This window comes from Onychostoma macrolepis, chromosome 09 (genome assembly GCF_012432095.1).
Source record: "Onychostoma macrolepis isolate SWU-2019 chromosome 09, ASM1243209v1, whole genome shotgun sequence".
Classification (NCBI taxonomy): domain Eukaryota; kingdom Metazoa; phylum Chordata; class Actinopteri; order Cypriniformes; family Cyprinidae; genus Onychostoma; species Onychostoma macrolepis.
Genome location: NC_081163.1, coordinates 16,474,753 through 16,500,890, shown reverse-complemented (window position 1 = coordinate 16,500,890; position 26,138 = coordinate 16,474,753). Strand labels below are relative to the sequence as shown.

Below are 26,138 nucleotides of genomic sequence, written 5' to 3'. Positions count from 1 at the left end.
CCTTAAAATTTTATTTTTTATCATTTTCTTCGGCGTATACAAAAGTTATTTTTGAAATGTTACCAAAAACAAAAACATTTTCATGATATTCTAGTTTTTTGAGCTGCACCTGTATAAATTTTCATATTCTTCTAGACTTCCTTTTAATCACAGAATTCTAAAAAATGGTAATGGAAAAAAATGGAAATCATTTTCATCAAATCAGCATAGAATGATTTCTAAAGGATCAAGACTGCAGTAATGATGCTGAAAATTCTGTTTGCCATCATGGGAAGAAATTACATTTTAAAATATATTAAAATAGAAAGTTGTCATTTTAATTGTAATAATATTTCACAATATTACGGTTGCTGTTTATTTTTGCAGTCTTGGCAAACAAACATTAATAAAGCTTACTGACGCCAACCTTTTGAACAGTACTGTATATATATTTATACATTATATATAAATCAAACATGTCACTGAAATACTTTGATGTGGGAGAAGAAAAAGCAGAACAAGAGTGCAAGTGAAGCAGAATGGACAGTTTATTGTACCCAGTACAGATTATAAACTCAGCAGTGTAAGGTACACATTGTGAGGGGACAAGGTTAAGCCTGTACAAGTGCAGACAACCCTTCTGTGGTGGATATTGAGACAAGTCCCTCATTCCATGAGAAAACGGTTATTTTAGGAGCTGCACCTCTCATTTAAAGGCACTGCTCTCGAACCCACCAGGAAAGGGTGTCCGGTAACCACTGGTGTGCAGTCACTGCAACACAGGGATCCACTTAAAACATACATAGGGTATCTGTTACAGGCAGAACTATACAGCTTATACAATAAAATCAAATAAATGCAGACTTTGCAAAAATATATAAGTTCATCTTTTCAAAAAAAAAAAAAAAAAAAAGGAAAAGAGAATATAAATGCAGAGAACTCCACAATTTCTTCTTTGTCCAGCATAAAGCGATATGTTAATGGACAGCTGATCATTGAATACGTCATGCAAAAGGAAGCAGTGGTCTTTCAACAACTTGAGATTGGCAACGAGTAGCTGACCAGGAAAATGTATTTTTCTTGTACCTTATTGCATGCAAGGCCCTGATACTCCTGCTGCATTAAAATATAGAATGATGCCAAAAATAATAATGTAAGAGGCTAAAATGTTGTTTGACCTTCACTTACACTAAAGCATGGAGAAAGTTTGACTAGTGCATCCCTTTTGAATGTTGTCAAGTGAGAAAATTATATGTACTCTGTAATTAAAATTTTGGCTTTTTGGGAAGTGAAAACTAAAATTAAATAGCGACAGGCGTACAGAAATACATTTAAAATGGGTTAACAGTCCTGTGAAGTTGACTAAATATACTAAGAGTGCCTCTGGTTTAACTTCACATCAACAACCCCTGGGTTAACCAGCATGAAAACAAAAAGTTAATATAAAACCAACACATGACAAAGGACTCAGAACAAAACCAAATAATACAAAAAGAACATGTTCTGTATTCCCCAGCATAATTAAAGCTGTCCACATTTAGTTCAACAAAAAGTGTTGTATAAAAGCCAGCTTTCTAAAGAGTCTTAACAAGTCTGAAGAAACAAATGGGTCATTTTTTCTCCTTGTAAAATAAAGCCCTTTTGACTTCTTGTCTACATGGTTTGGAGGTAAAACAAAATTAATTCGGACCAAAAAGGCAACTATTAAATAGTGCTGCATTTAAGGTTTTTTTTTTTTCTTTTTCTGTGAGGATGTCTCTTAATAATTTGTTACCAATTTTTCTTTTTTAAAAAAACAGATTGTCAAAAACAGAATTGCTACAATTCTCGCAGTGAGATCTGTCAGTCTTTCGGCACCGGTCGGCTCCAGCTCAACCTCTTCTTCTCTGTGGCAGTGACCGTTTGCCACAAGGAAGGTTTAAGCGTGGGAAGCCAGCTTTCCTCACCTCCTTGACACCTTTCTCTCGCCTGAGAAAAGGTGGCTCGCAGATTTCTCCTCGTTCTTTCTTAATTATTGGGAGGGTTAATCTGGAAGTGGGCAACAGTTCAAAAGGAGTCGAGGCAATAGGGACAGATGTGTTTCAGTCAGATCAACAGTTCAGTACACGTAACCGTCAGGGAAAGGCATCCCAGCAACACACTGCTCGCCACCGTCCACCAAGTATGAAGCCCCCTCGTCATAGTGCGCCAACGGAAGCGTGTCGTCGTCCACTCCCGGCAGGCTGTCAGGGTCTGCTTTAAGGTTGGGCCTCTGGTTGTCTGGGAAGGCCATTGAGAAGAGTGCCTCGGGATCACACACGAATTTGTACACGTACCTCTCTCCAGCGACCTGAAAAGAGAAAAGAGGCATTGGATTATCCAAAAATTTATAAAAAGTGGACAAATTACAGCAACTATTGTGATTATGAGCAGAGCATAGAGTAAACGAAACGTGAACCTGCCTTTACCTTCTGCATGATTCCCTTCTCATAATAGTAACGCAGTGAGCGACTGAGTTTGTCGTAGTTCATGGCCGGTCTGTTCTTCTGGATGCCCCAGCGCCGGGCCACCTGAAAACATGGACGATGATTGTCATTTCATTAGCTGTTCCAATTTAGTTGGCAACAAAACTTGGAACACTGCAAAAACTCTCAAATCTAATGGTGTTCAAGAGAAGTACACCGTCACTTTAAGAGAAATTGGTTGAAGCCACCATGAAAGCCACTGTGGTCTTTAAAAAAAAAAAAAAAAAAAAATTTAAAATTCAGAGCTCACAAATGGTCTGACAAAATGTTAAGAATTGGCAGATGCCTTTTGTCAGAGTGACAGCGTGTCAGACAATAATATTGGCAAAGTATTCAGACATGACTTGCTTATCAAAAAAGTCATATGACTACCTCAGCACCTAGGAACTTCTGTAAATGTGTTTTAATTAACGATGTGTAAATGTCTTAAAGAGGTAATTCACCACTAGGGATTTTATTAAAACTTGGTTGTCTATGTAGTTGAACTCAGTACTACGTGACAAGAGAACAGAAAAAAGGCTGTGGAGTTCTCTTTGGAAAGGAAAAGTATGGAAACTTCAACACCCATAATGCACAGAGTTCAAGCTGATTGTCTGTGGGTGGGAATATAAAAATGTGGAGGTAAGATTTGTAGCTTTAAAAAAAATAAAAAAATCCCTGAAGCTGTCAAATAAACCAGGAGATCTATGTGTAGATTAAAAAAAAAAAATTTTTTACATATACTACCAACCTTTAATGAATAAAATCCACCTCAAAGCATTTTTAATGTGCATTTTATTTTTTTTAAAGGCTTATTTTTGGCTTTTTTTTTTGTTGCCTTTTAATAGTTATTGGACAGTGTAGACAGAAAGCGAAGTGAGAGAGAGAGAGAGAGAGAGAGAGAGAGAGAGAGAGAGAGAGAGAGAGAGAGGGATCGGAACAGTTCCTCAAGCCAGGATTCAAACTCAGGACGCCCGTAGTGCAAAAGCGCTTCATGTCAGCAAACTGCCCACAAGCCTATCGGCACCGACTTAATGTGCATTTTAGAATTTTTTTTTATTCGCATTTTAATGTGTCCATTAGTATTTTTTTCTGTTATCCCAAAATTAACACAAAAATATATTAATAGAAACCCAGGTACTGAAAGCAAGAACATACAGGGATACTGTAAATGGTGCGTGTGCCTGAATAAACGGCAAAACTGAATGTTGGCGCTCACCTCCTCTGGCTCAATAAGTTTGAACTCCATTCCACGTCCTGTCCAGGCAATGAAATGACCGTTGGCAGGATCATCCAACAGCGTAACCAGAAACTGCCAAAGCTGCAGGGAGCCGCGGCGTTGGTAAGGCGGGCCGTCACGATACACAGAGGGCTCTTGCTTTACCTTCCCTGTCAGGAACACGATTAGAATTACGACGATTAGAGTTTGCCTAGAGCAGCGTGAACAAGCAGGCGAGAAATTCCAGCACAAATGTGGCTAATGTGGACACAGCCTTCATTTCGCACCACAGTACTAGCGCTCTCTTCAAAGAAAGGGGTGCCCTGGTGAATCTCTACAATGCAGACTGAGCACTTGACAACTACTGAGATGACCATTAACTTGTCTTTGATTTGAAACTATACATGACCTCTTGTGCACTCTTACCTTCAAGTCTCTCGGGAACCACACAGGTGTCGTCGAAATACAACTGCTGATCTCTGTCAAATGAGAAGTCTACAGGCAGAGGGAAGAAACACAGACACTGTGTGTTAGATTAAGACAGGATAAGATGATTTTAGTATGCTGGAGCTGCAGTCATGTAGTTTATGCTTTAATGGTTATGCCACTTACTCTCATGGTTTTGGTAGAAGCTTGCTGCTCTCCCAAATGAAGACTGACACTTAGGCACTTCTGCAAAACAACATACAATGGGATTATTAAAAAAAAAAAAAAAAGAGAAATTACCAATGATAAATGAGTCAGCAGTTCATTTAAAATAAATATTATAATTAAAGATAAAATGAAATGAACCTTTAGAAAATTGTTTACTGTTTTCAAGGTTATTATAGTTGACAAACTATATAAAACATTTGTTACTTGAAACAAAAATGTTAACAGAAATGAAATGTATAAAAAAAAACTCAAACTTGGAATAAGTTCCAATGAAACATTTCATTTAGTTGATGCAACAAATATCGAAAAATAAATAATAAAAAAGATAATAATAATAACAACATCTCAAAACACAATAAATACTGAACAAAAAAAAAAAAACTAATTAAAAACTATAACAGTACTCAGCGATTATAAAATAACACTGTCTTCATTAGAATGAAGGAACAGACATAGACATTTGGCATATAAACAGGTTTTATGGGAGCTCTAAAAAGGCAAGATGATGAACAATAGTCATTCTGGCCTATTTGAAACACTGATGGAACATCTGGGCCGTGAATGTCCAGTCTCACACATCTGGTAGCGCTGGCTAAGCTCATATCAACACACCAAAGAAACATGCGGCATTAGCAGTGAGCACTGAGTCACCAAATAGGATTAGCCAGCGTGTCAGATACTGGACCATGACAATCAAGTTTTATCCGTCCTTGTGTGTCCTGGTGATTCGGCAGGCCACTCCACCCCTTTCCTGTCTTACTTTGAGTATGCGATCCTCATTGATTGCATCAGATGCATCATCTGTTAGGCTGCTGTACAGATGAAAAGACTCAGCCGCCCCCATGCAAATGTAATGTGTGACGTACACATTTATAAGGAGGATGGTAAGAGGATTTGGAATTACATCACTAACCGGCAAACATAAACCTAGAGGGATAGTATAAAACTTGGAAGAGTGCATAAGGCTGAATGCATGGATCACAATCAGGAAGCATAGGGTCACCCTATGCTTAGACATGACAAGAACAAAATATCCTGATGTGGATTATGACCCAAATACCCTGAGATATGATCTCTTAAATGCAACCTTTTGAAACTTCTTTCAATGTCTAGGACTAAATATTTTAGCATGTTAAATTGACAGCCCTGTTTATTAATAATGCTGCACTTAAGGAATGTCTAGGTATGAGGAGTGCAGCCTTCTCCGAATGTCTCCTCTTTGCACGCAAAGGTTCAAGGTTTGCATGTGTGCATGCTTTTGTTCGTATACACCTCACTAAACAACGCTAAAAGTCACAGGCCCGTGCAAGCACACAAAATACATTCCATGCCCTCACCCAGACAGCTCTTGTGAAGCCCAGGCAGATTGTGAACACTTGAATACATTTCTAAGAAATGGGACAGTCCTCACCAGAATCAAAGCAGAAGTCTCGTGGCTCTTGCTTGATGGCCATCGGGTGGAAGGCAGCCTGGGATGGGCCCATGCTGGGAACACCTTGCTCAGCGTAGCGGGGGTCTAGGAGCTCCTGTTTGAAGCCCTGAGGAGGCACAGGAACCAGGGGCTCAGACATTTGGCGATGGTAAGGTGGCCTTCCATCTCTTGGTGAAGTGCTGGGGACCTGTGGCATGAAGTTGGGTCTTCCTTGGGTGTCAGAAGGTGGGAATGGAAGGCAAGGCTCTGAAAGTTGCCGCTGAAACCTGCAAGACAATAACAACATTCAAAAATCAGAAACAACTTTGGAGTAAATGACACAGTGCACTTTCAGTTAAATCTAAGCAGCTGCTTATAGTTCAAGGAAGTCATAAACAAACAGCATGTTAAAATATAGATGTGTTAGTCATGTGACACAGGTTGAATAAAAGAGCAGCTTAGCACTAGCACTTTAGAGTCTTCTGCTAGAGGCTGTAAATGATGTGCCACACATTCTCCGGCAAGCTCCCAGGAATTCAGCTACAGGTGGCAGGGCAGGATGCCAGCCAATCTATTCCCACGGGGGTCATGTTATTAGAGCCCCCCAGCAGTGACGTACACCACAATTTTTGACCTTATAAAACAAGCATGGGGTCAACTGCCATAATATATTATATCACTATCAAATGTAATTATTTTTTTAATTCAGCAAGAATGCATTGAATTGGTCAAAAATGACATTTATAATGTTACAAAAGTTTTCTATTTAAAAATTCTTTAGAATTTTACCAATGTTTTGTTTCCACAAAACATTAAGAAATGATAATAAAAAGAAATGTTTCTTGAGCGCCAAATTAGCATGTCAGAATGAATTCTGAAGGATCATGTGACACTGAAGACTGGAGTAATGACTGCTGAAAATTCAGCTTTACTTTTACAATAAAATACATTAAAACAGAAAACAGCAATTGTATTTTTTTTATACAATATTACTGTTTTAATGTATTTCTGACCAGACAAATGCAGACTTGGTGAGCACAAGAGACTTCTTTCAAACACACAAAAAATTCTCAATAAATGTAGATATTTTTTCCTTCATATTAATATTAAGGCAAAAAATGTGTATGTATATATACATATATATGCGCCACTAAAATTTAAATGTCCTGAAACCATGCAGAGACTCACCTAGGTTCATTACTGAAGTGAGTGTCACGGTTTAGGGGTGGACAGGGTACTGCAAAAGGTGGGCTCTGGCTGTGGTGAGGGAGAGCCTGCTGGCTGGGGGTGGTCTTGGTCATTGAAGGCTGCCCATGAAGGAGACGCTGCCCTAATGTTGAGTTGGATACGGGAGGAGGAGTCTGTTCATGCAGGGGACGTGTTCCCAGAGTGTTGGTGGGGACACATGGCGAGACGGGCGTTGAGGGAGGAGTCAATGGCTTAAACCCAGCTGTGGGCTTCCTTTCATAGGCACTGTATTAAGGAAAACGAAGACAATTATTCATCATGCTGACAAGATGATATCAATGACATTGAGGTGGATATCTAAAAAAAAAAAAACCTGTACCTGTAGCTGTAAAGGCACTTCTCTCCATACGGCATGGGACTTCTATCCTGGCTACAGGGGGAGAGTTCTTTGGAGGGACTCAGTTCACGTTTGATCTTCACCGGTGGTGGGCCATGAAACATCACTGTAAGAGAAAAGAGCAGAAAGAGATGTTTCTAACGAAGCAGATCATCCAGTCGAACACATCAACAGAAGTGCAGTGAAACGCCTCAGAAGGAGATTCTTCTCGACCATTAAACCGCAATATTTCACGGGTAATGACAATCGACTGCGAGGCATAAAAGCTCTTCGTTCTGCCCATCAGTATCATGGTGCAGAACAACACATGCAATCAAAGCGCTCCCCTCAGATTTCCATCATAGCCGAGTCAATACTCATGAATCAGTGTGGTCGTAATTCAATGATTGTGAATGATTTTCCTCCCCGCACTGTAACCATTAGCCCCTGGATCTCTGCATCAAGCTCTCATATCCGGCGCCACATAATGGCCAACGCAACTGGATCCACACGAGTCGAGCCATATAAATCACCCAGACTGTACTTAAAAGACAAAAGGTAGGCACGTGGAAGCTCAAAGCATTTGTTAAAGTGTTAGTTCGCTGAAAATGACCACAACTGATGTGCTCCGTGTGATTATTTTATGTGAAGAAAAACCTGTTAAAAATACAAATCTGTTCATCAGAAGACTTGGGTTAAACTGCTCTATTTATGCGGATTACGTCTCTTAGTTAACTTTTTGCTGCGTTACATTTTTTGTGGGGTGAACTTTCAATGGAAGGACAGAAATCTCTCAGGTTTCATTACAAATATGTCATTTGTGAGAAGTGAGAAGTTTTTCTGCTCTGTGGCCATTGAGGTTATTGCTAAAGAAGAGGCCACTGATCATTGATACGGTACTGGGAAAGTGTAGGAGGGCATGGGGTGCCATGTGACGTCCAGATGACCCATGGATACTGAAGACTGTAAGAAAAGCTTGCACTAGAATGCCACATGAAGAAACCTATGGCTCACATTCAAAAAGTGCCTGATTTTATAAACAGCATGTCAGAAACCTTCATAACATTCTTACACTTTTCAGTAACGCCACAATGACATGCAAAACGCATGCCCTTGTACACACCCTGTCTCCTAGCCTCAACATCAGACGAAAACAAAAACAAACTTCAGAGACAAAACGGGGGAAAAATAACATAAAATGCCCTGCCGAGCGTTCCTCAAGTATTTCCTTTGGCTTTTATTCCTGCGGCCAGGCTCTAACAAATTGGGTGCGTTTGGACTGAGAACCCTCAATGAAAAGAGCTTCAGTAGCTGAGGATTTGGTGGGTTTAGGTAGGCCGTGAGGGGAAGCCTTTTCCTCTCCCCCTTCCTGCTGGAATCCGGTCCATTCCAGAGGCTGAACGGAGTGCATGAAAGTGTGAAATCTGATTATGAGCTTGGATCATGTGATGCTGATACCAATCGGCTGATTTCACTGAAAAAATAGGTAGTTGTGGGGGTTCTCGCTGAGAGGATTCAGGCAAGAATGAAAAGCGGAAAGACCATTTAAGCCCTAATAAATCAAAGCGCTATTGGGTTGAGTGTGTGGGGATGTTACACCGCTGACCATGTTAAAGAGCAAATCAATTACTTTAAAAGTTAATGCATGCTAAAATATCTAATATGCACTATAATAAGAGCTCCATAACTGCTGGCATCTTCAACAACTCAAATCAACAAGATTGTCTGGCCACTCAACACCATTCTTAGTCTAAGATCTCCTTTGTTTCCCATGAAACTTTGGCTTTAAATTTGAGCAAGAGATGAATAATAAATAGCTCCAAGAGTTCAGCCTCTGCTGTTTTCCCTAGCCCTCTCTGGACTGCATCCAAAGTACACTGCCAAGGAGAATAAATAATACATCTCAAGGTACTCACAGCTCTCCGACTGGAAATCTGGGACAAACTGTTCATCATCGGGCACCTGAGCTGTGGAGAGAGATTGGAGAGCATGAAAGAGTTGCAAACAATGCTCCCAGCTGATAAACAATCCGCAGATCAATGTCAATTTGTCAGACAACATTTATTTTTGTATTTTTTGCTCAGCGAAAAATGAACAGCCATCTCAGTGCCAACTTTTTGGACACTGCTGCAAAGCTAGTGCAATGGACCAAATTAAATGGCCAGAGCGTCATGAAAAATAAACAGCAGCTGGGACAAAGTGTATCACGAAATTATATATTCCACATGCATATATTATAAGAAATATTCATGAGTCTGAAACATAAATGTCGGTTGCATGACAAAGCAAAAATGACATGCATGAAAATAAAATGTTTACAAACCTTCTGCGATCCAGATCTCTTGCAGCTGGCTGAGGTCCTGGAAAAGTTCTACAGATGACAGGCAAAGACAAGACAGTCTAAGAGCATGAAAACCCACTATGATCCAAGTATTTAATAAATGAAAAGGGAGCATTCAGCAATCACAGCATCAATCAAACTACTGCTCTCTCGCTGTTAATGCATCTCAATAATCAGATCCATCTGCTAAACATGCATTAGTCATGTTCATTAGGTTGAAATTACCCTCTGTGTCCTGAGCGAGTTCAGTTTCCACTAACTTTCTTTTTCTGTCGTTAACTGCTCGGCTATACGGTCCCTCCACTTGTAATGACTTTTGCTGTGGAAAAACACTTATGGTCAGCGTTGCCTAATTTAATGCTGAAAAACAAAACCCCATTAGCTTTATGCATCTACAGAAAAGCAGAAATTTACTTACATTAGGTGGGACCATAAATGGTACTTGCTGGTCATAAAATCCGTCCATGTCACCTGGGTCTTCAAGAAAGCTCCCAGAAAAGGGTCTTCGCTTAAAAGCGATTGCTATATTGACCTCTCCGGGTCTTCTGTTTTCTCTAATGAAAAAAAGAAAATAAAATAAACAGATGAATCACGCGGTAGATCTACTGGACAGTCAAGTGTGTCCCACATCAAAACACCAAGCCCTGCATACAGGCAGACAAAACCCTCAGATCCATCTGATCCTGCGTATTCATCTTCCCCCTTCTCTCTCTCTGTTGCCCATCACAACATCCCTCCTGACAGAGCATATGTGTAAAGACAGACAGCCAGAGAGAGAGAGAGAGAGCTGCGTAATGCAATCCACAGTAGAGATGAATGTAAAGCTTACATAAGCAAAGCCAACCATCTGTGCTGCCGATTAGACCATGAAAGGAATCGTGAACATATTAAGATAAACTGAGGAAAATGGAAAGCATACATTTCGTGTTACACTACATTGATATTCCACTTATATAACTAGTCCATGAATAAACATTGAAAAACTGAATTGCTGGCCAAGCATCTATTCTGAGGAACACTGGATACTAACTTACTAGATCAACTGCACACTTGGAAGGGGCGACTGTGAGGACCATGGTAACTTTTCTTGTGCTGCTTCTCAACAAAACAACAGCTCTTTACTTATTTTTTACGTTTAAAGTGTAATTATATATGATGTTATTGTTGTAGGTATTTTTTATTATTCTGACCTTTCTTGTGATGCGGTTTCAATAAACAACAATTCCTCACTTAACTGTTAAATTAAATAAAAATAATTGTAAAGTGTTATTGTTACTCTTTATGAGAAGTTTGGATTGTGGTTTGTGTGAGATATTATACACACACACACACACACCTTATAAAATGTAACAATTTGATTTTTATTTATTTATTTAACCGACATGTACACACAATGAAATTACATAATAGGTGAGAAACTATGGAAGTCTAATCAACATGTAAAATACTAATGAATTTAGAAACGCTATCAATTATCTGCTACCACGAGAGATGCCTGAGAGCTAACTAATGAACGAAGGGAAAACTTCAGCGGCTATGCGTTCAAGTACAGTTTGCGCTTAGAGCGAACAAGCTCGCACTTTTTTCAAGCTTACCGTGCTTAAAACCACAGCTGTGTGTCAGCTTTGCAAAAATGCATGAGAAAAGAAAATAAGTAAGAAGTATTAATTCAAAAAACACAAAATAATACCACCAGTAAACGCAAGTCAGGAGCTAATAATTATTTGAAATCTCTATCATATATTTTTTTTCTTCCTTTTAGAATAAAGAGACTTTTCCAAATACATCATGCATTTTGTGTATTATGCGGAAATAAGCTGAATAAACCTAGCCTTAAATGAAGTGCTTAAAGTAAATATAAGATATAAGCAGGGGTGAGGACCTCCTCCCACTCTGAGCCCCCTGACGGCCTCTTGTTTTTCTCAATGAAGTGAAACTCGATCCGTGAGGGGGGAAAAAGAGAGACCTCCATTCACAAAACCATACACTGTTCAGGCTGCACCGACCTCACCTATAAATGCCACTAATGCTGAGCGCACAAGCTCCTGTAAAGACTGCAAGGGCGCAAAATATGAAAGGAAAAACTTCATGCATTAAAATGGTTGCCAAACAGTATAAGCCCTCTCTCGGAGAAAATGGCGTTCGCTTTCCCCCAAGGCGAGATAGCTGTATTTGCAGTTGCAAACCCACGATAAACTTACGCGCTGCCGCAAAAAAACGCTTTCAAACAGATATTTCAGTGAACGCCGTATAAATAATTGAGGAATGAGGGTTAAACTCACCGTAGAGATGACGCGCCTCCTGCAGTGGACTGAAAAAACACGTTTCAGATTTTAATCCCAAAAGGATGCAGCGCGCGCGTACTGATCAATAGATGCGCTCTCTCCGACACTCAAAACTTGAATGAGGTTTTGTAAATGGACTGCTCGGTTTTCCCTTGGGCTCGAGAGGCATTTGAATCTGGAAGCCTATTGGCTCCGAGCGCACGTCATTCATATCTCTAAACCAATGATTTGCGAGCAAGACTTGGAATATGTATGAAGCGCTCAACGACCAATCGAAGCCCCGTCTGTCCTATTTTTATGAATGGCTGAGTTTCATTCACTTTCAAGATTTTTCCCCGCACGTTTCCAGAGGCTCTTAAAGGGCCAGAGAGTCAGAAGTAGAATCGCCAGCAAAACACATCAGAAGTTGGAGGACACTTCGCTATTTAGAGTATATTTAGAGTAGGCTAAAACAAAGCTGAGTTGCGCACAACGAAATAAGGTAAACGAATACACTAATCAATGGTTATTTCATGTCTCAAAAAACTTTGCAAATAGCTCATTATGTGAGAATAATAAACTGAATATTCAACCAGAAAGGAAGGACTAGTTCGCAATGGATTCCCTGTGGAATTTCCTACAGGATTTTAGAATAGTACTTTTCAGTTTATGAGTAGAGAAAAAAAAAAAAAAAAGTCTGTGGTTAACATAACTTGAAGAGACTTTAACGTTTTGTTCTGCAAAATAAACTCTCGGAAAATTTAGTAAAAATCTAAAATAAAATAAAAATTGCAAAAATTGGCAATGCAAATCAATTATTTTTTAAATAATAATAGAAAATATTGATGTTAAATTTATTATTATTAAAGTTTTTTAATTATTATTCTAAATCATAATGTTAAACATGCCCAAACATTAATTTTACTCAAAGTAAAAAAGGTATATAATTAATATAACTATTAATTTGATACAATATCATTATTTTTATCTGCTACACAATGAACTGCACAATCTTGTGATGTGCAAGGGATTTACAATGTGTTATTGTGGTCAAGGCCAGATGTCCTAGAATCTATATTTAACAAAGCGGTTTCTGTGAAAAAGAGAAGGGAGAGAAATTCTGCGTCAAGTGTGAGGAGGATAATCTTCAAAATCCTTCTGGCTTTCGAGCAGAGCCCACTTTCACAGGAGCACAATGATAGCATGAACAAGATGTGCAGTATGCAGTTACTGGTGTCATTGTTTCTCTTGCTTGACGCTGCTAAAGCTGGGCTTTTCAGCTCTGCCGAGCTGTCAGGGTCTCCTTTTTATAGCACCTTTCACTAAAGTGGTGGGAGGTGGGAAGGGGTGGCCAAGAGCATATTCTATTTCCATTATTCTGCTTCCTAAATCCAGAGTGGTGTTGACACAGGCATCAGCAGCACCCGTCTCTTTGATATCTTTCATTTTTGGGACAAATATTGAAATGATCCGCTACCACTCACTCTGATAATGAGAAGGGCTTATTTGTGCCCATGACTGGGTCAGTGTGACAGTTCTGGCACCCTGCCCTTCTCTGGAAATGTGGGCTAATCTGTGGAAGGAGATGTACCGCACATGACAATAGAGTTAAATGAGGGGTGACAGACAGAGCAGCAAATCAGATTCCTACACTGTTATCTAATGTAACACACAGAAAAATCTAAACTTTTAAGCCTTGTTATTATACGTAACCTATGCACTATGACTGAATACACCCAGAAACCTGTGTGAAATCAGCTTGGTACAGACAGTTAATGAAGTGGAACGAAGGTTAACGCAGCCTCGGGCCATTGGTGCTCTCCCAAAGAGAGACATGATGGGACTTGATGACTATTAATAGTTCATGGAGAGATAATTCCTGCTTCATTATCTCTGCACACCCAAGACGCGTAGGCTTCGCCCCAGCTCACAGCTTCTTGTTGTGTCATCTGCATTTTTCTTCTAACAGGACTGTATTTACAAGTGCAGAGGCCACAGGGCTGTCTGACGAAAACAAACAGTCATACAGCTTCACACGGCAACCATCTGATACTGTAAATGACTATCATGTACATATATTTTCCCATTGATAAGATGTCCTCTTAATATTTGTTTGAGTGTTGCACTGTGAGATACACTGCTAGTGAAGAGAGGATTTAAAGTAAAATTCTGGGTTCATTAAAAGTTGAGCTCAAATGGCAGCATTTGCGGGATGATTTTAATCACCACCACCCCAAAAAAAAAAAAAAAAAAAAAAAGATATATTCCTTGATTTCTTTAAAAAAAGCAAATCAGTGGAGCACTTACAATGGAAGCAAATAGAGCCAGTTTTGAGGATTTAAGCAGGAATGTGAAGTTAATTTTATAAAAGCACATATTAATTTTTCTAGACGCTTTAAGGTTAACAAAATGTTTACACGCTAAAATTGTTTTAAGCTTGCTGTGAAAACCCCCTTTTGGAACCATAATGTTGAGCTTAGTGAACCTGGATCATTTTTCATCATGAATCCTGCAGGATGTAATGTTTGGTTACAGCACAATAACAGTTTGTAACTGGGGTAATACCTTCCAAAAGCACACCTTTGTACCAAAAATCAAAACTTAAGGGGTGCATACCCTTTGAGCATACTCCCCCCAATTTTACCCCTAAAGTTACAATTTTCTGAGAGTCTAGAGGAGGCCACAAAATCTAGTCAGTACTCATTACAGATTCTCACTTCGGTGTGCAGGGTCAGCATAATGTACGGTATAATGGGAGAATAACACACCCAGTACTTTGGAAAGACTGAATTAGAAAATCTGACAATGACTTGCTGTTGCATCATGGTATGATTGAAACTCAAGTGTGCAAGTCTATACAGGTGCAATCATGACAGAAGGTGTTGTCTGAGAGATGAAGTGTCAAAAATGTTAAAGTGTGCTGACATAAGAACTGAACTGTGTGGATCTTAAGTACCATGCTAAAAGCTCACAGTATTTCCCCAGAGTGCCTCATATCATCAGCACAGGAGCACCGAAATCTGTGATTTATTGTGTGAACTGAAATTCAATCACGTTAAGTAGAGGATTGTGTCGGGCGCCTTTGCCGGATGCGAGTAAGCATCCCGGCCGAGCCACCCAATGACCCACACCAGACGCAAAGCTTCAGTCTCTCCTTTTATTCAATAAAACTCTTTTGTCCATTAACATGGTTGCCAACAGTTTACAAGAACCAGAGTAACAGAGTCTAAGTGGGTCTTTCGAGGGCACGATTCACCCTTTAACCCCATCTCAGTCTGCAGGACACCTGTCCTTGAACCTTGTTGCCTACCACACAGATGGACTGCTACAAACCACACTAACCCTAAGGCAGGAATAAGACAGTGAGTTAAGCACACATGTAGAACATCACATTCAGGGTTGATACGGGCTCTACTGCATCAGTGATGCTCAATACCACTCATCTGGCCCAGCTAAGAATAGAGCTACACTGAGATAAGCCGTACTGTCTCTTCATATTTAAGTGCAGGATTCTGATTCACCGCCCTTAGAAATCTTTCCTGGTTTGGTCTCAAGATGCCAGGGTTGGGCAAAATTCAGAACTGAACAAAATCGTATTCCTTTCCACTCATGAGTTTGCATTTGAATTGGAATGACAGGAAGAGGAATGCATTGAATTGTAATTTTAAAAAACTCAACAGCGAATGCATCCTGGAAAAATAACGTTCTTTCATTCATTCATCGTTCTCTGTCTGTGAGGCCAACAAACCCTCAATCTTCAAAACTTCCAAAAAAAGAAGTTACAGTTAATCTGAATTTAAAGTTCAATTCTGAAGAAAGCACAACCCTGCAAGAGGCAGCACGGTTTGACAGATAAAATTGTGTTATTGTTATGAGAAAAGAGACAGTGATGGGCAGATTGAGCAATCACAGTTTCAGGACAGCAACAAATAATAGATAAAAGCCGTCCAGTCCACAAATGAAGACATATGTGGTGTCAAAGACATCATGTAGCTCATTTGTGATGTGCAGGACATTGCTCTATCACCACGCACTCTAAAAGCAAGTAGGCCGGTGTGATGACACTAACAAAAATGAGTTATTGCAACACAGCAAAACAGATGTTGACCTCTCGTTTTTTCCCCCCTATTTTGTTCCTTCATTTGGTTGATTTTTTTTTTCAGCGACTTGTATTGCAAAAGTCTTTGCTCCAGGCAAAATGCTATTTTGTATTGGTAAATTAAGGCTATCAGTTATTCACAGAAATGACACAGAAGGTGACATCGGTATGACATTTTCCAAACTTGACATTCCTCAGTCGCCCATCGATTGGCATACATTGGCGCCAAACCTCAGTTTACAAAATACGAAACAGAACAGAGAACATCCACAGAGGTACTTGTACAATGAACATGCTACTAACGGATTGAGGAAAAGCACAGTGGGTAGATACAAGGGGCCTGGATAAGGTCCAAAAATATAATCATGTGAAACTAATGAAGTAGCAACAATCAGCGTGGTCTCTCTTCAAGCAGACGTCTTTGTCTTCTTTGTTTCAGCAGGCATGCGGTGGTTAAACTTTAGAGAAAATATAAACAATATCTATATATACATGACTGTTTAAAATCATTCTAAACTGTAAAATGAAAAGTAGTTGTAAACATGCACTTGTAACCAAACCGCCGTTTTTTTAAACACCAGACTGTCACGCAGGATAAACCATCTGTCCAATGACCACAGGAACAATGGGGCTCTTTTAGCCAAATCCACCATTAAGTTCTATGATAAACCGACTCGCTGGTTGGAGGTGAGCATCTGTTCTGTGGTCATATGGAGAGATTAGCATTTTTTAGGACACTGGCGTAGCTTCTGCGGTTCAGTGTTCTTTAAAGGGAACGTTAACCTGCTAACCCTGGTAAGAGCTCAGTTTCCAAAGTCAACACCTTAACTTTAAGTCAATCTGACCCCAGTTCTGTATTGGTGAAATATATATAAATATATACACAGTTCCAACACAGACCTTTGCGCTCTATGGCACACTGCGAAAGAATCTGATGATCACTGCATGTTGATCTATATCAGGCACATCTGCCTGATGGCTACAGTCAATCATGTGACCCATTAGCTAATCTCTGATACTATATTAAGTTATACCTTTAAACACATTCATATATATGCACACAAGGCTCTTGGATTATATGAATACTGATACATAGTGGGCATCTTTAAGTTATATACTCTACGGGCCTTCTCAGAAGGGCTAAAAATGAAAAAGCTCACTTTTTGGATCTCTAAGTCACTGTTGTTGACCGTAACCGTAAGTAACTTCTGTTCTCTGCATTCATCTGGGCCGCTTTCACACCCGCTTGACTGTCGACCTGAAATTGCAAGCTGAAGTTTTCATGCTGCAATTAGGAATAGTGTTTCACTCCCTGAAATAGGAAGTTAAATTTAGGCTCCGTCCATGCAGCAGTAAATCAAACCCCACTGCAGTAGCTTGTTGTGACAGACGAGGACCAGAGGATTCAGTGTTAATACCAGCGCTGGATCGATTTCAGCCCGCCTCTGAATGGAGATGCTGTAAGCTTCAGTGAAGAGACTTTCTGTTTTCTCAGAAATACGTAGCAAATTTTTTCTAAAATTGTTTCTGTAACAAAATATAACAATATTTAATTTGTTGACATCAGTTAATGCATCATGAGCTAACAATTGAGAATATTTTTACAGGATTTATTTATTTACCAGGATTTATCCTGGTCAATGTTAATGTCTTCATATTCATGGATGTTTCAGGTTGTATTACATTATTTAACATAATATGAACATACATGCACTAACAATGAACAATAGTATAAATATATGTGGTGGAATTGAACTTGAACCAAGCAATTAAGTTCATGAATTAAAGTTAAATAAGATTATTAAATGCTGTACATATACTTTCAATAATAGATGTTGACATCTAATGCATTAACAAATGTTAACAAATTAATCCTTGTTTTAAAATGTTACCATTACGTCCTTAATGTTCCTTTTGTAAAAAAATAAAAAAATAATTAAAATCTTTGCTTGCTGATAAAACGCTTAAAACTGGTCTAAACTGCTTTGACGGTCTTAGCTGGTGTAAGACCTGTTCACACCAAGACGAATGCTTAGTGCGAAAATTCTGTTTTTCAGAAAGATGCTCTAATCCATTTTTTTAATAGATTGCATTATCAAGAAAACCAGCCAACCAATACGATTCTCACTTTTTTGATCACATGCCCTCATAAAACTCATTTTCTGTAAGCGCCACCTACTGTCATAGAGTGAAGTTGCATTTTTTAATCAGTCATTCTTCCGTTTTTCCCATTGGTCTGAACAGACAAATCACATGCGAAAACTGGACCGAATTTCTGTGCCATACATTCGTGTTGGTGTGAAAAGGCTATTAAGATGGTCTTAAATTGCTCTTCAGCTAGTCTAGTTGCAAGTCTCCCAGTTGAATAGTTCTCAAACCCCTCTGAATCTAGCCAACAGCTTATGTAAGATGTTTTTTTATCGACAGAATCTACTCACAAACTTAATGGTACGCTATTTTGATTTGGCTTAAAAAATATGATAAAATCATCATATTATTGCACAAATTGCCACATTATTACTATATAAATGCTCATTGGTAAAACTGTTTTAGTACACTAATTCTCTCTTCTAAGGGTTTTCTAAACTTACACTGCATTTTTGAGACACTGAACACTAGCACTGTTGTTTTAGAGGGCAGTATGGGATTAAATAAACATCCAGCTAACTATAACAAAACTTGCACTGGTCAGTCTTGCGGCCTGAGGGTGAACACCAAAACTGCCCCAAGCAAACACCAGAAGCTGAAATGTTTAATCTCTTTCAGGCCAGTCTAACCTATCCCTATCAGCAGACCCCATAAACATCTTCATAATGGATGAGAATGCTGTTTCATCTCTTTAGTGGTGGCATGTTGCAGGGCCTTGGAGAGGCACTGGAATGAGTGCTTTGCATGCACTGATGTATAATTCAGTAAGCTCCTTTAGGAGGAAAGTTTGTTCCCTGGTCCTGCTTGGCTAAGCCAGGGCCCAGTGACGTCCATATGTGCACCACCAACTCTCATGTGAAGAACGTCGTGTCAGGGTGTCTCTCGCTCTCCTTCTCTTCTCACTTGAACACACTTCTTTTCCTTTTGCTGGGCGAATCTCTTGCTTTTCTGGTCCTCTCTTTCTCTCTTTGAAATTGGCAGTATCTTCTGATGAGCCGTCTCAAGAGGGGGGAGAGGGCACACAGTGTGATCCCAAGGCAGTGGCCTACTGGTAGGGGGGGATTTGGTTGGAATTGAGTCATAGCTTACAGGTCACAAGCTTGTGATAAGACGTTCTGGATGATAAGACACAGGAAGTGGTCATGACACTCAAAGAGGGTCTGTTCAACTGGTTCAGCCTGTGAATAACAGGCTGTGTTGGGAGATGGAGTCGATTAGAGATCCATTACAGTGTTGTGTTTGTATTGATTTGTCTCAAAAGTGTTTGGAAGGTCTCTTCTCTTTGGGTCCCACCTCCCAAAGATGAAGAAATATAGCTGAGGAAGGTGGAGATGCTTGAGTGTATGATTGTAGAAAAATGGTTGATTTTTGGAGTCCCACGTCTAGTCCCGACTTCTGTTGCGCTTCTTGAAGAAGAAGAAGGTTTTCTGTGGCGGTCCCAGCAGCATGGGCACCTGGTTCTTATGCGTGATCCGTATCTGCAGGAAAGGCGGCAAAATTACTCTCTGAAGACAACCAAATCTGAACAGTTGGTTAAATCCTTCTGCTTGTTAATTACTCACTGTTTTAAGCAGTTGTCTCGTTCACATTCAGCAAATGAGCTGACAGAAGTCACACATGTCCAGATTAACAGGCACAAATTTGAGAACGCGAGAGCTGACCTTGAAACTGAAATAACATCCCATATTCCCCTCTGCACAGTTGGGCAAATTAGAGAGGACTAAAAGCACAGCGGCACACTTTTTATAGAGCTTGCGCTGATAGAGATGTATATATAGCGGAGGACATTGTGTTGGCGCTATGTGCAGATGGAAAGCTGCATGTTTATTCCCCTCTCTTAATGACATAATCAGTCAATGGCAGGGTGTGACATGACAGTGTTTTAATTAACAGTCTGCTCGCTGGGATGGGTGAATGTACAAAGCTGCAACAGACCGGAGGAGGCAATTTTCTGAGATGGAGAAAAAGGTCCTGCTCTGAACTGAAACCTATCATTGAGCATTGGGTGTATCTGACTTCACATTACATCACATACTCTTGTGAACTTTAAGAGCAGACAGAGACTGTGGTCACTTTCTAAAATATGTTTTTTATATTCCATTGCAACTTCACAGAACCAACAAGTACTTGCAAAAAAAAAAAAAAAAACCCAATTGTATCATGGGTCTGACTCCAATGTACAATGTTAAATGAGATCTTTGGCGTGGAATCAAACTCAGGTTTGGGCCAAGCAATTGAGTTGAAGGTGAGGTGAATTCTGTCTTAAAGGGATAGTTCACCCAAAAATGAAAATCACCCCGCGTGTTCACAATATCTCGAGAAACAAGGTTTTTTTTTTGTTGGTTTTTTTACAGCAAAGGAAAACCAGTCTCCTCTTGGTTTATATTTAAAATCCTCCGACATTTTTCTTTACAAACCCTCATTTTGTTCTTGTAATTCGTGGACGGTGTTTTTTTTTTTTTGCTCTCTCCTCTGCACTTCTGCCTTCGTCACTTCTCACCAGAGCTTACATGCCTACGTCATCCACTGCAACGGCACTCTCTCGTGAACGTGTGTATGACAGTTAGCGGAAGCTAGAGATTATCGTTTATAAAGTTTTAAATGTGGATATTTTTCTTACCCAAATACATTGATTCGCTTTAGAAGGCCTTTATTAACTCTCCAGAGCTGCGTGGAGCACTTTTTATGATGGATGGATGCATTTTATTGGACCTCAAATTCCTGACCCCCATTCACTGTCATTATAAAACTTGTTAATATAACTCAGATTGTACTTGTCTGAAAAAAGAAAGTCATATACACCTAGGATGGCTTGAGGGTGAGTAAATCATGGGGTAATTTTCATTTCTGGGTGAACTATCCCTTTAAGGTGCAGTCACATTAGTGAAATGTCTTGTCTTGTTTAATTACAGTGTTGGATTGGCTGGTATGGGTCATGAAAGAGTCTGTTTCTCAGATATTTACATAAAATTTTTTAATGAATGCAAAATCAAATGAGCTGACCGTGCATGGAGGCTGCATCCATGGTTCTCCATCAATCTGCATGGGCAGCAGACGGGACGTCCTGTGGACAGAGAGACAAGGACAGAGGGAAAAAAAAGACAGAACTGTTACGGGTCAGGTCACTGACCAGGCAGATCGCGGGCACGAGGCTCCTATACAACACTTTTCCTAGACAGCTCTGAACACTGTGCTCTTTGTTCCCACAGCCCCATTCCCAGCCGGGCCCCTTACTCTCTAAACTAACACACTCACACAGTTCAGCACCTCCATTCCCACATACACACAGTTACAAAAAGTTAGTTTAGTCTTTTCAGCAGGGCCACTACAAGTTAAAGCAACACAGCATGGGAGAACGACAATGATGAATGGGCTATTAATGCCTATTACGGAAAGTATTAGGTTGTGGGCAGAACGACCCTGTGTACAGGTGAGGAAACGGCAGCGAAAATTGTGAATAACCACCTCGCTTCAATTCAGAACTAACTGTTAGGGTCATTATGAGTGTTTAATGGAGCGAAGCAGGCCGGGGCAACACAAACTTGAGAACTAGCACCTCAGAAGTGATGAGTCTCCACTGGTTCATTAGCATACGTCAGGACTGAGCAGTGTGTGTTTAGACATGCTACAAACATCATTATTCAACAGTACGAGCGAGTCCAGAATGTTAGAGCTGCTGGCAAAGCAAGTGACAGCAGGTCAAAGGTCTGATTTACTAGCTGCATTGGCCAAGAGAGGACGTCCTGCTGAGGGGGAAGGGGAAGAGAGATGTTTCAGAGCCATGGACGCAAGTGTTTGCCTATGAGTTGGACAAATACTGAACTTTTAGTCAATGTGTATGTGGACAGGCATGAACTGCTGACCTGATGGTGACACTGGAACACTGTGCAAGACGCCGCCCAGCGCTCTTGAGACCTGTGTAGATCTGACCCATCTCGATGGCTCCCTCCAAACCCACCACCTCCAGAAGCTGATCACTCAGATCTGTTTTGCCAGAGAAGAAAAGACAAATAGATTCATGTTTCATTTAGACATCAACTTTTTCTCAGATACTTTTTCCTAAAATTCCTTAGGAGAACTAAATGGAGAAGAAATGACTTATTATTAGTTAACTTGGATGTTATGGTCTTTTAAGAACCTGATGACAAATTCATAATAAAATCTTTTCATTGCATATTTTGAGAGCACAGTTTGTGATGCCATTAAATGTAAAGTTCACCTAAAAATGAAAATTCTGTCGTTTCAGCTCCACCATACTTCACTGACATCAAGCAAGCATGTTTGTCCTTTCATTTATCATATGATCTGCTTAAAATATGTGCGCTGATCAATGTTTGTGTGTTAACTAAATTAAATTTGTTCATCAGAAAATGTGATTGCATCTTTTTTGAAGACTTGGATTAAACAGCATTCCAAAGGATTTTTTTCACGATCTCTTTATGTTGTGTGGCCTTTCAGTAGAGACAAAATCCTCTAAGGTTTCATTAAAAATGTCTTAATTTGTGTTTCAAAGATCAAAAAGTCATACAGGCTTGGAACATGAGGGGGAGTAAACTGAATTTCCATTTTTGAGTAACTAACTCTTTAAGACCTCTTTCAAAAAGAGAAACATGCTGAGAATGGTGGGGGACTAAACAATATGATAACCATAAGATGTGGGGAAAAGCTGCAATGTATTCTCAATTCTGCCTCATTGCTGTCTAGGATAAACAACTGCGATAAAAGAGATATGTTTTTATTATGGCAAAGAAAGAATAGTAAAATCATACAGGTGAATCTAAATTGCATTTTAAAAACCACAAAGTAAAACGAAATTCAGCTGGTAGTATGAGAGAAAATGAGCATAGACCAACAGGGGAAAAGGCATTGAGGTCAGTGGTTAAGCCTACTAGCAAGCTAAGCTTTAGTAAATGCTTGTGGAACATTGTTATCCCTTTACTCACTCATTAACTTTCTCTCACCTCACACTAGCACACACAACAGGGTCATGGCAGCAAGTGTCCTATCCATCCATCCACACACACACACACACACACACACACACACGTTGGTATTTGTGGTTTACGGGGACTCTCCACAGGCGTAATGGTTTTTATACTGTACAAACTGTATGTGCTATTGCCCTACATCAACCCTACTCCTAACCCTACCCCTTACAGGAGACTTTCTGCATTTTTAGATTTTCAAACAAACACCATTTAGTATGTTTTTTTTAAGCTTTTTGAATTACGGGGACATAGGCAGTGTCCTCATAAACCACCTTCAAATTGTAATACCTCTGTCATACCCATGTCATTAAACAAATTTGTGTCCCCATAAACCACAAATACCAACCCCCCCACACACAGGGGAACTGATTATAAGTCTGTTGCAGAGTAGGAGAATCAGGCCTACTGAATGAGTGATTTATAAAAGCCTCTTTATTTTAAAAAAAGCCTTCTTCTGTGAATCATTATTCAAGAGCCAATGCAATCAAATTAGTACACGAAGAAGTGGGTATTACATGAAACTTCATCTCAATGTGTGAATGCAGAATCTAGAGCTGATAATGGAACACACATATCCAGTGCTATTTTAGAATTATTTATATACTATTTTGTTTAAAAATATATATTTTCAGATTTCATTTGAATTTTTACAGGGTTCCTACACATTTTCCATTTCAAAATTCCATACTTTTCCAGACTCAAATTTCCAGTAGATTTTCAGACCACATGTGACCCTGGACCACAAACCCAGTCATTTATACATCACATGAAAGCTGAATAAATAAGCTTTCCATTGATGTATGGTTTGTTAGGATAGGACAATATTTGGCTGAGATACAACTATTTGAGAAAATTGCCTTTAAAGTTGTCCAAATGAAGTTCTTAGCAATGCATATTACTAATCAAAAATTAAGTTAAGTTTTTATATATTTACGGTAGAAAATGTACAAAATATCTTCATGGAACATGATCCTTACTTAACATCCTAGTGATTTTTGGCATAAAAGAAAAATCGATAATTTTGACCCATACAATGTATTGTTGACTATTGCTACAAATATACCTGAGCAACTTCTGACTGGTTTTGTGCTCCAGGGTCACATATTTCACATAAATGGTTCATAGAGCATTATTTTCAGCATTTTATTTGGTATATAGTACAGTCATCTGTAAATATTTTTATTTTATCAGGGTTTTTTTTCATTGATTTTCTCGAAGTGACATTAACATACAGAGCCCCTAAAATAAATAATAATAATAATAATAATAATAATAATAAAAACAGATGTTTACATGCACACAAGAAACCTTTTTGCTAACTTTTTGCATGCTTACGCATTACAGTTTCTAATTTTATATAACCTATTTCCTTTGTGCATCACTGCCAAACGAAACAAAAATAAAACAAGAGCATGGATGCACATGAAGTAATAGAAATCTACTTGCTCAAATTTGGCTTTTCTTATGGTAGTACCGCTAATAATCAAGGCCTAATGTCCAATTTAACACATCCTCCATGGTGGCACAGAAACCATGACACAAATTGAGCTGATGGCATAAAATTTGCCAAGTTCAAGGGTTTATAAAAAAGACTGGTACTGTAAAAAAAAAAAAAAAAAAAAAGTGTTTACAATTTGGCTTTCGTTAGGGCAGTACGCCATATTTCAAGGTCTTAGGTCTCTTTAATCCATACTCTGCGGTGGCCAAAAAAAAAAAAATACTGCGAAATGGGCTGATGGCACAATATGGTGGCTCAGCGTACATTGTCCTATATGCTAAGTATCGTGCGCACATAAAAGTCTGTATATAATTTTTTTTTGCAAAAGTCCTTGAGGCTATGTAATATGGTGATAAGAATATTGTAAGAAGAAACCCAAAATGCTTATAACCTGCATTTTGCATAATGAAAAAGAGCACCTTGAATTCATTCAGTCGTATTTTGACTTTGACGTCTTGCACAATACATTTTTATTAATTAAATTCTTAATTTTCTATTATAAAAAAATTAATAAATAGGGGCAAAAGTCTGGAAACACAAATACTTTTCCAGACCTGGAAAACACTTAAATCAAATTCCATACTTTTTCAAACCCCATAGGAACCCTGTTTTTAGTAATTTTTTGTGCTTTTGTCATTTAAAAAAAATAAATAAATTAAATTACTATTTAGGTTTAATTGATTTTTATTTCAAGTTTAGTTTTAATTGCATAAAGTTTTTTTATCCAATATTTTATTTTGGATTTCATTCAATGTACAAAAATCCTCAAAGTCGTTTCTTTGATGATTCTTGGAAGGTTCCTGGAAGAACTGTTGACAGTATTTTGAGTTCTTGCAGGAACATATGGGTTCATATGTTACCAGCGTGTTACCAATCTGAGACTTCTGTTAAAAATGCTGACATGTTCTAAGAACTTAGTCCTATGTCCATCTTTATTTGCAAAACAGAAGCAATTAAAATGAGAGTTTACTAAAGGTATATCAAAGACTGAGAATTCATTCTCAAGAAAATGAGGCATGCATACTACTACACTGCAATCCAAAAAGCCATATAATAAAAATCTCTCTTCTCTTTCACACCCCATCCATTCTAAAAGTTGACCCATCAGTGGAAGCTTTAACTAGCTGTTCAGTGGATGGATGCACAACAATCACACAACCTAGAACTACTCGTCAGTTCAAGCCAAATGTACAGAGCACATCTGTCAAAGAAATGTTTCAAATTTACTCAAGCTGGGTCCGCCTATAAAATTCAAAGCTCATCGAGTCTATCATTAACAAAAAGGTCTCTGATGTGTGACAAGTACTTAAAGGCACATCTGCAAACAGCTTATGTTTACTTCCATCAGCTGCCTAGAATCCAGACAGGCAGCAATGGTTTGTTTAGATGAGAACGTATGTTGTTTAACACAGTGTAAATACTGTTAATAATTTCACAATGTCACCTGACAGAACACAGACACACTTTTGCAACCCAGCAGGAAACTGTCG

At 39.0% G+C, this 26,138-nt stretch overlaps 2 protein-coding genes across 5 annotated transcripts in view; both read right to left on the bottom strand.

The window, feature by feature from the left end:
* Positions 1–509: 509 nt before the first annotated feature.
* etv5a (ETS variant transcription factor 5a) lies at positions 510–12,091 on the bottom strand. 2 transcript variants are annotated; one of them, XM_058787752.1, is made up of 13 exons: positions 11,934–12,091; positions 10,070–10,205; positions 9,877–9,970; positions 9,634–9,681; positions 9,227–9,277; positions 7,314–7,437; positions 6,935–7,219; positions 5,747–6,033; positions 4,294–4,353; positions 4,108–4,176; positions 3,682–3,851; positions 2,421–2,528; positions 510–2,308 (listed from the first exon to the last, which is right to left on the bottom strand). In XM_058787752.1, the coding sequence occupies exons 2-13, from the start codon at positions 10,115–10,117 to the stop codon at positions 2,078–2,080; spliced, it is 1,575 nt and encodes a 524-aa protein (XP_058643735.1). In that variant the 5' UTR covers positions 10,118–10,205; positions 11,934–12,091; the 3' UTR covers positions 510–2,077. The 2 variants fall into 2 exon arrangements, with proteins under 2 accessions (XP_058643735.1, XP_058643737.1); XM_058787754.1 differs by having other exon boundaries at positions 2,427–2,528.
* Positions 12,092–15,058: 2,967 nt separating this feature from the next.
* The window catches only part of LOC131547141 (diacylglycerol kinase beta), a 145,478-nt gene continuing 134,398 nt past the window's right edge, over positions 15,059–26,138 (bottom strand). For all 3 annotated transcript variants that reach the window (XM_058787486.1, XM_058787483.1, XM_058787484.1), the window contains 3 exons: positions 22,026–22,146; positions 21,166–21,226; positions 15,059–19,640 (listed from right to left, as the gene is read on the bottom strand). In XM_058787486.1, coding sequence (XP_058643469.1) covers positions 19,545–19,640; positions 21,166–21,226; positions 22,026–22,146 — 278 coding nt within the window. In that variant the 3' untranslated portion in view covers positions 15,059–19,544. The remainder of the gene's footprint in view (positions 19,641–21,165; positions 21,227–22,025; positions 22,147–26,138) is intronic.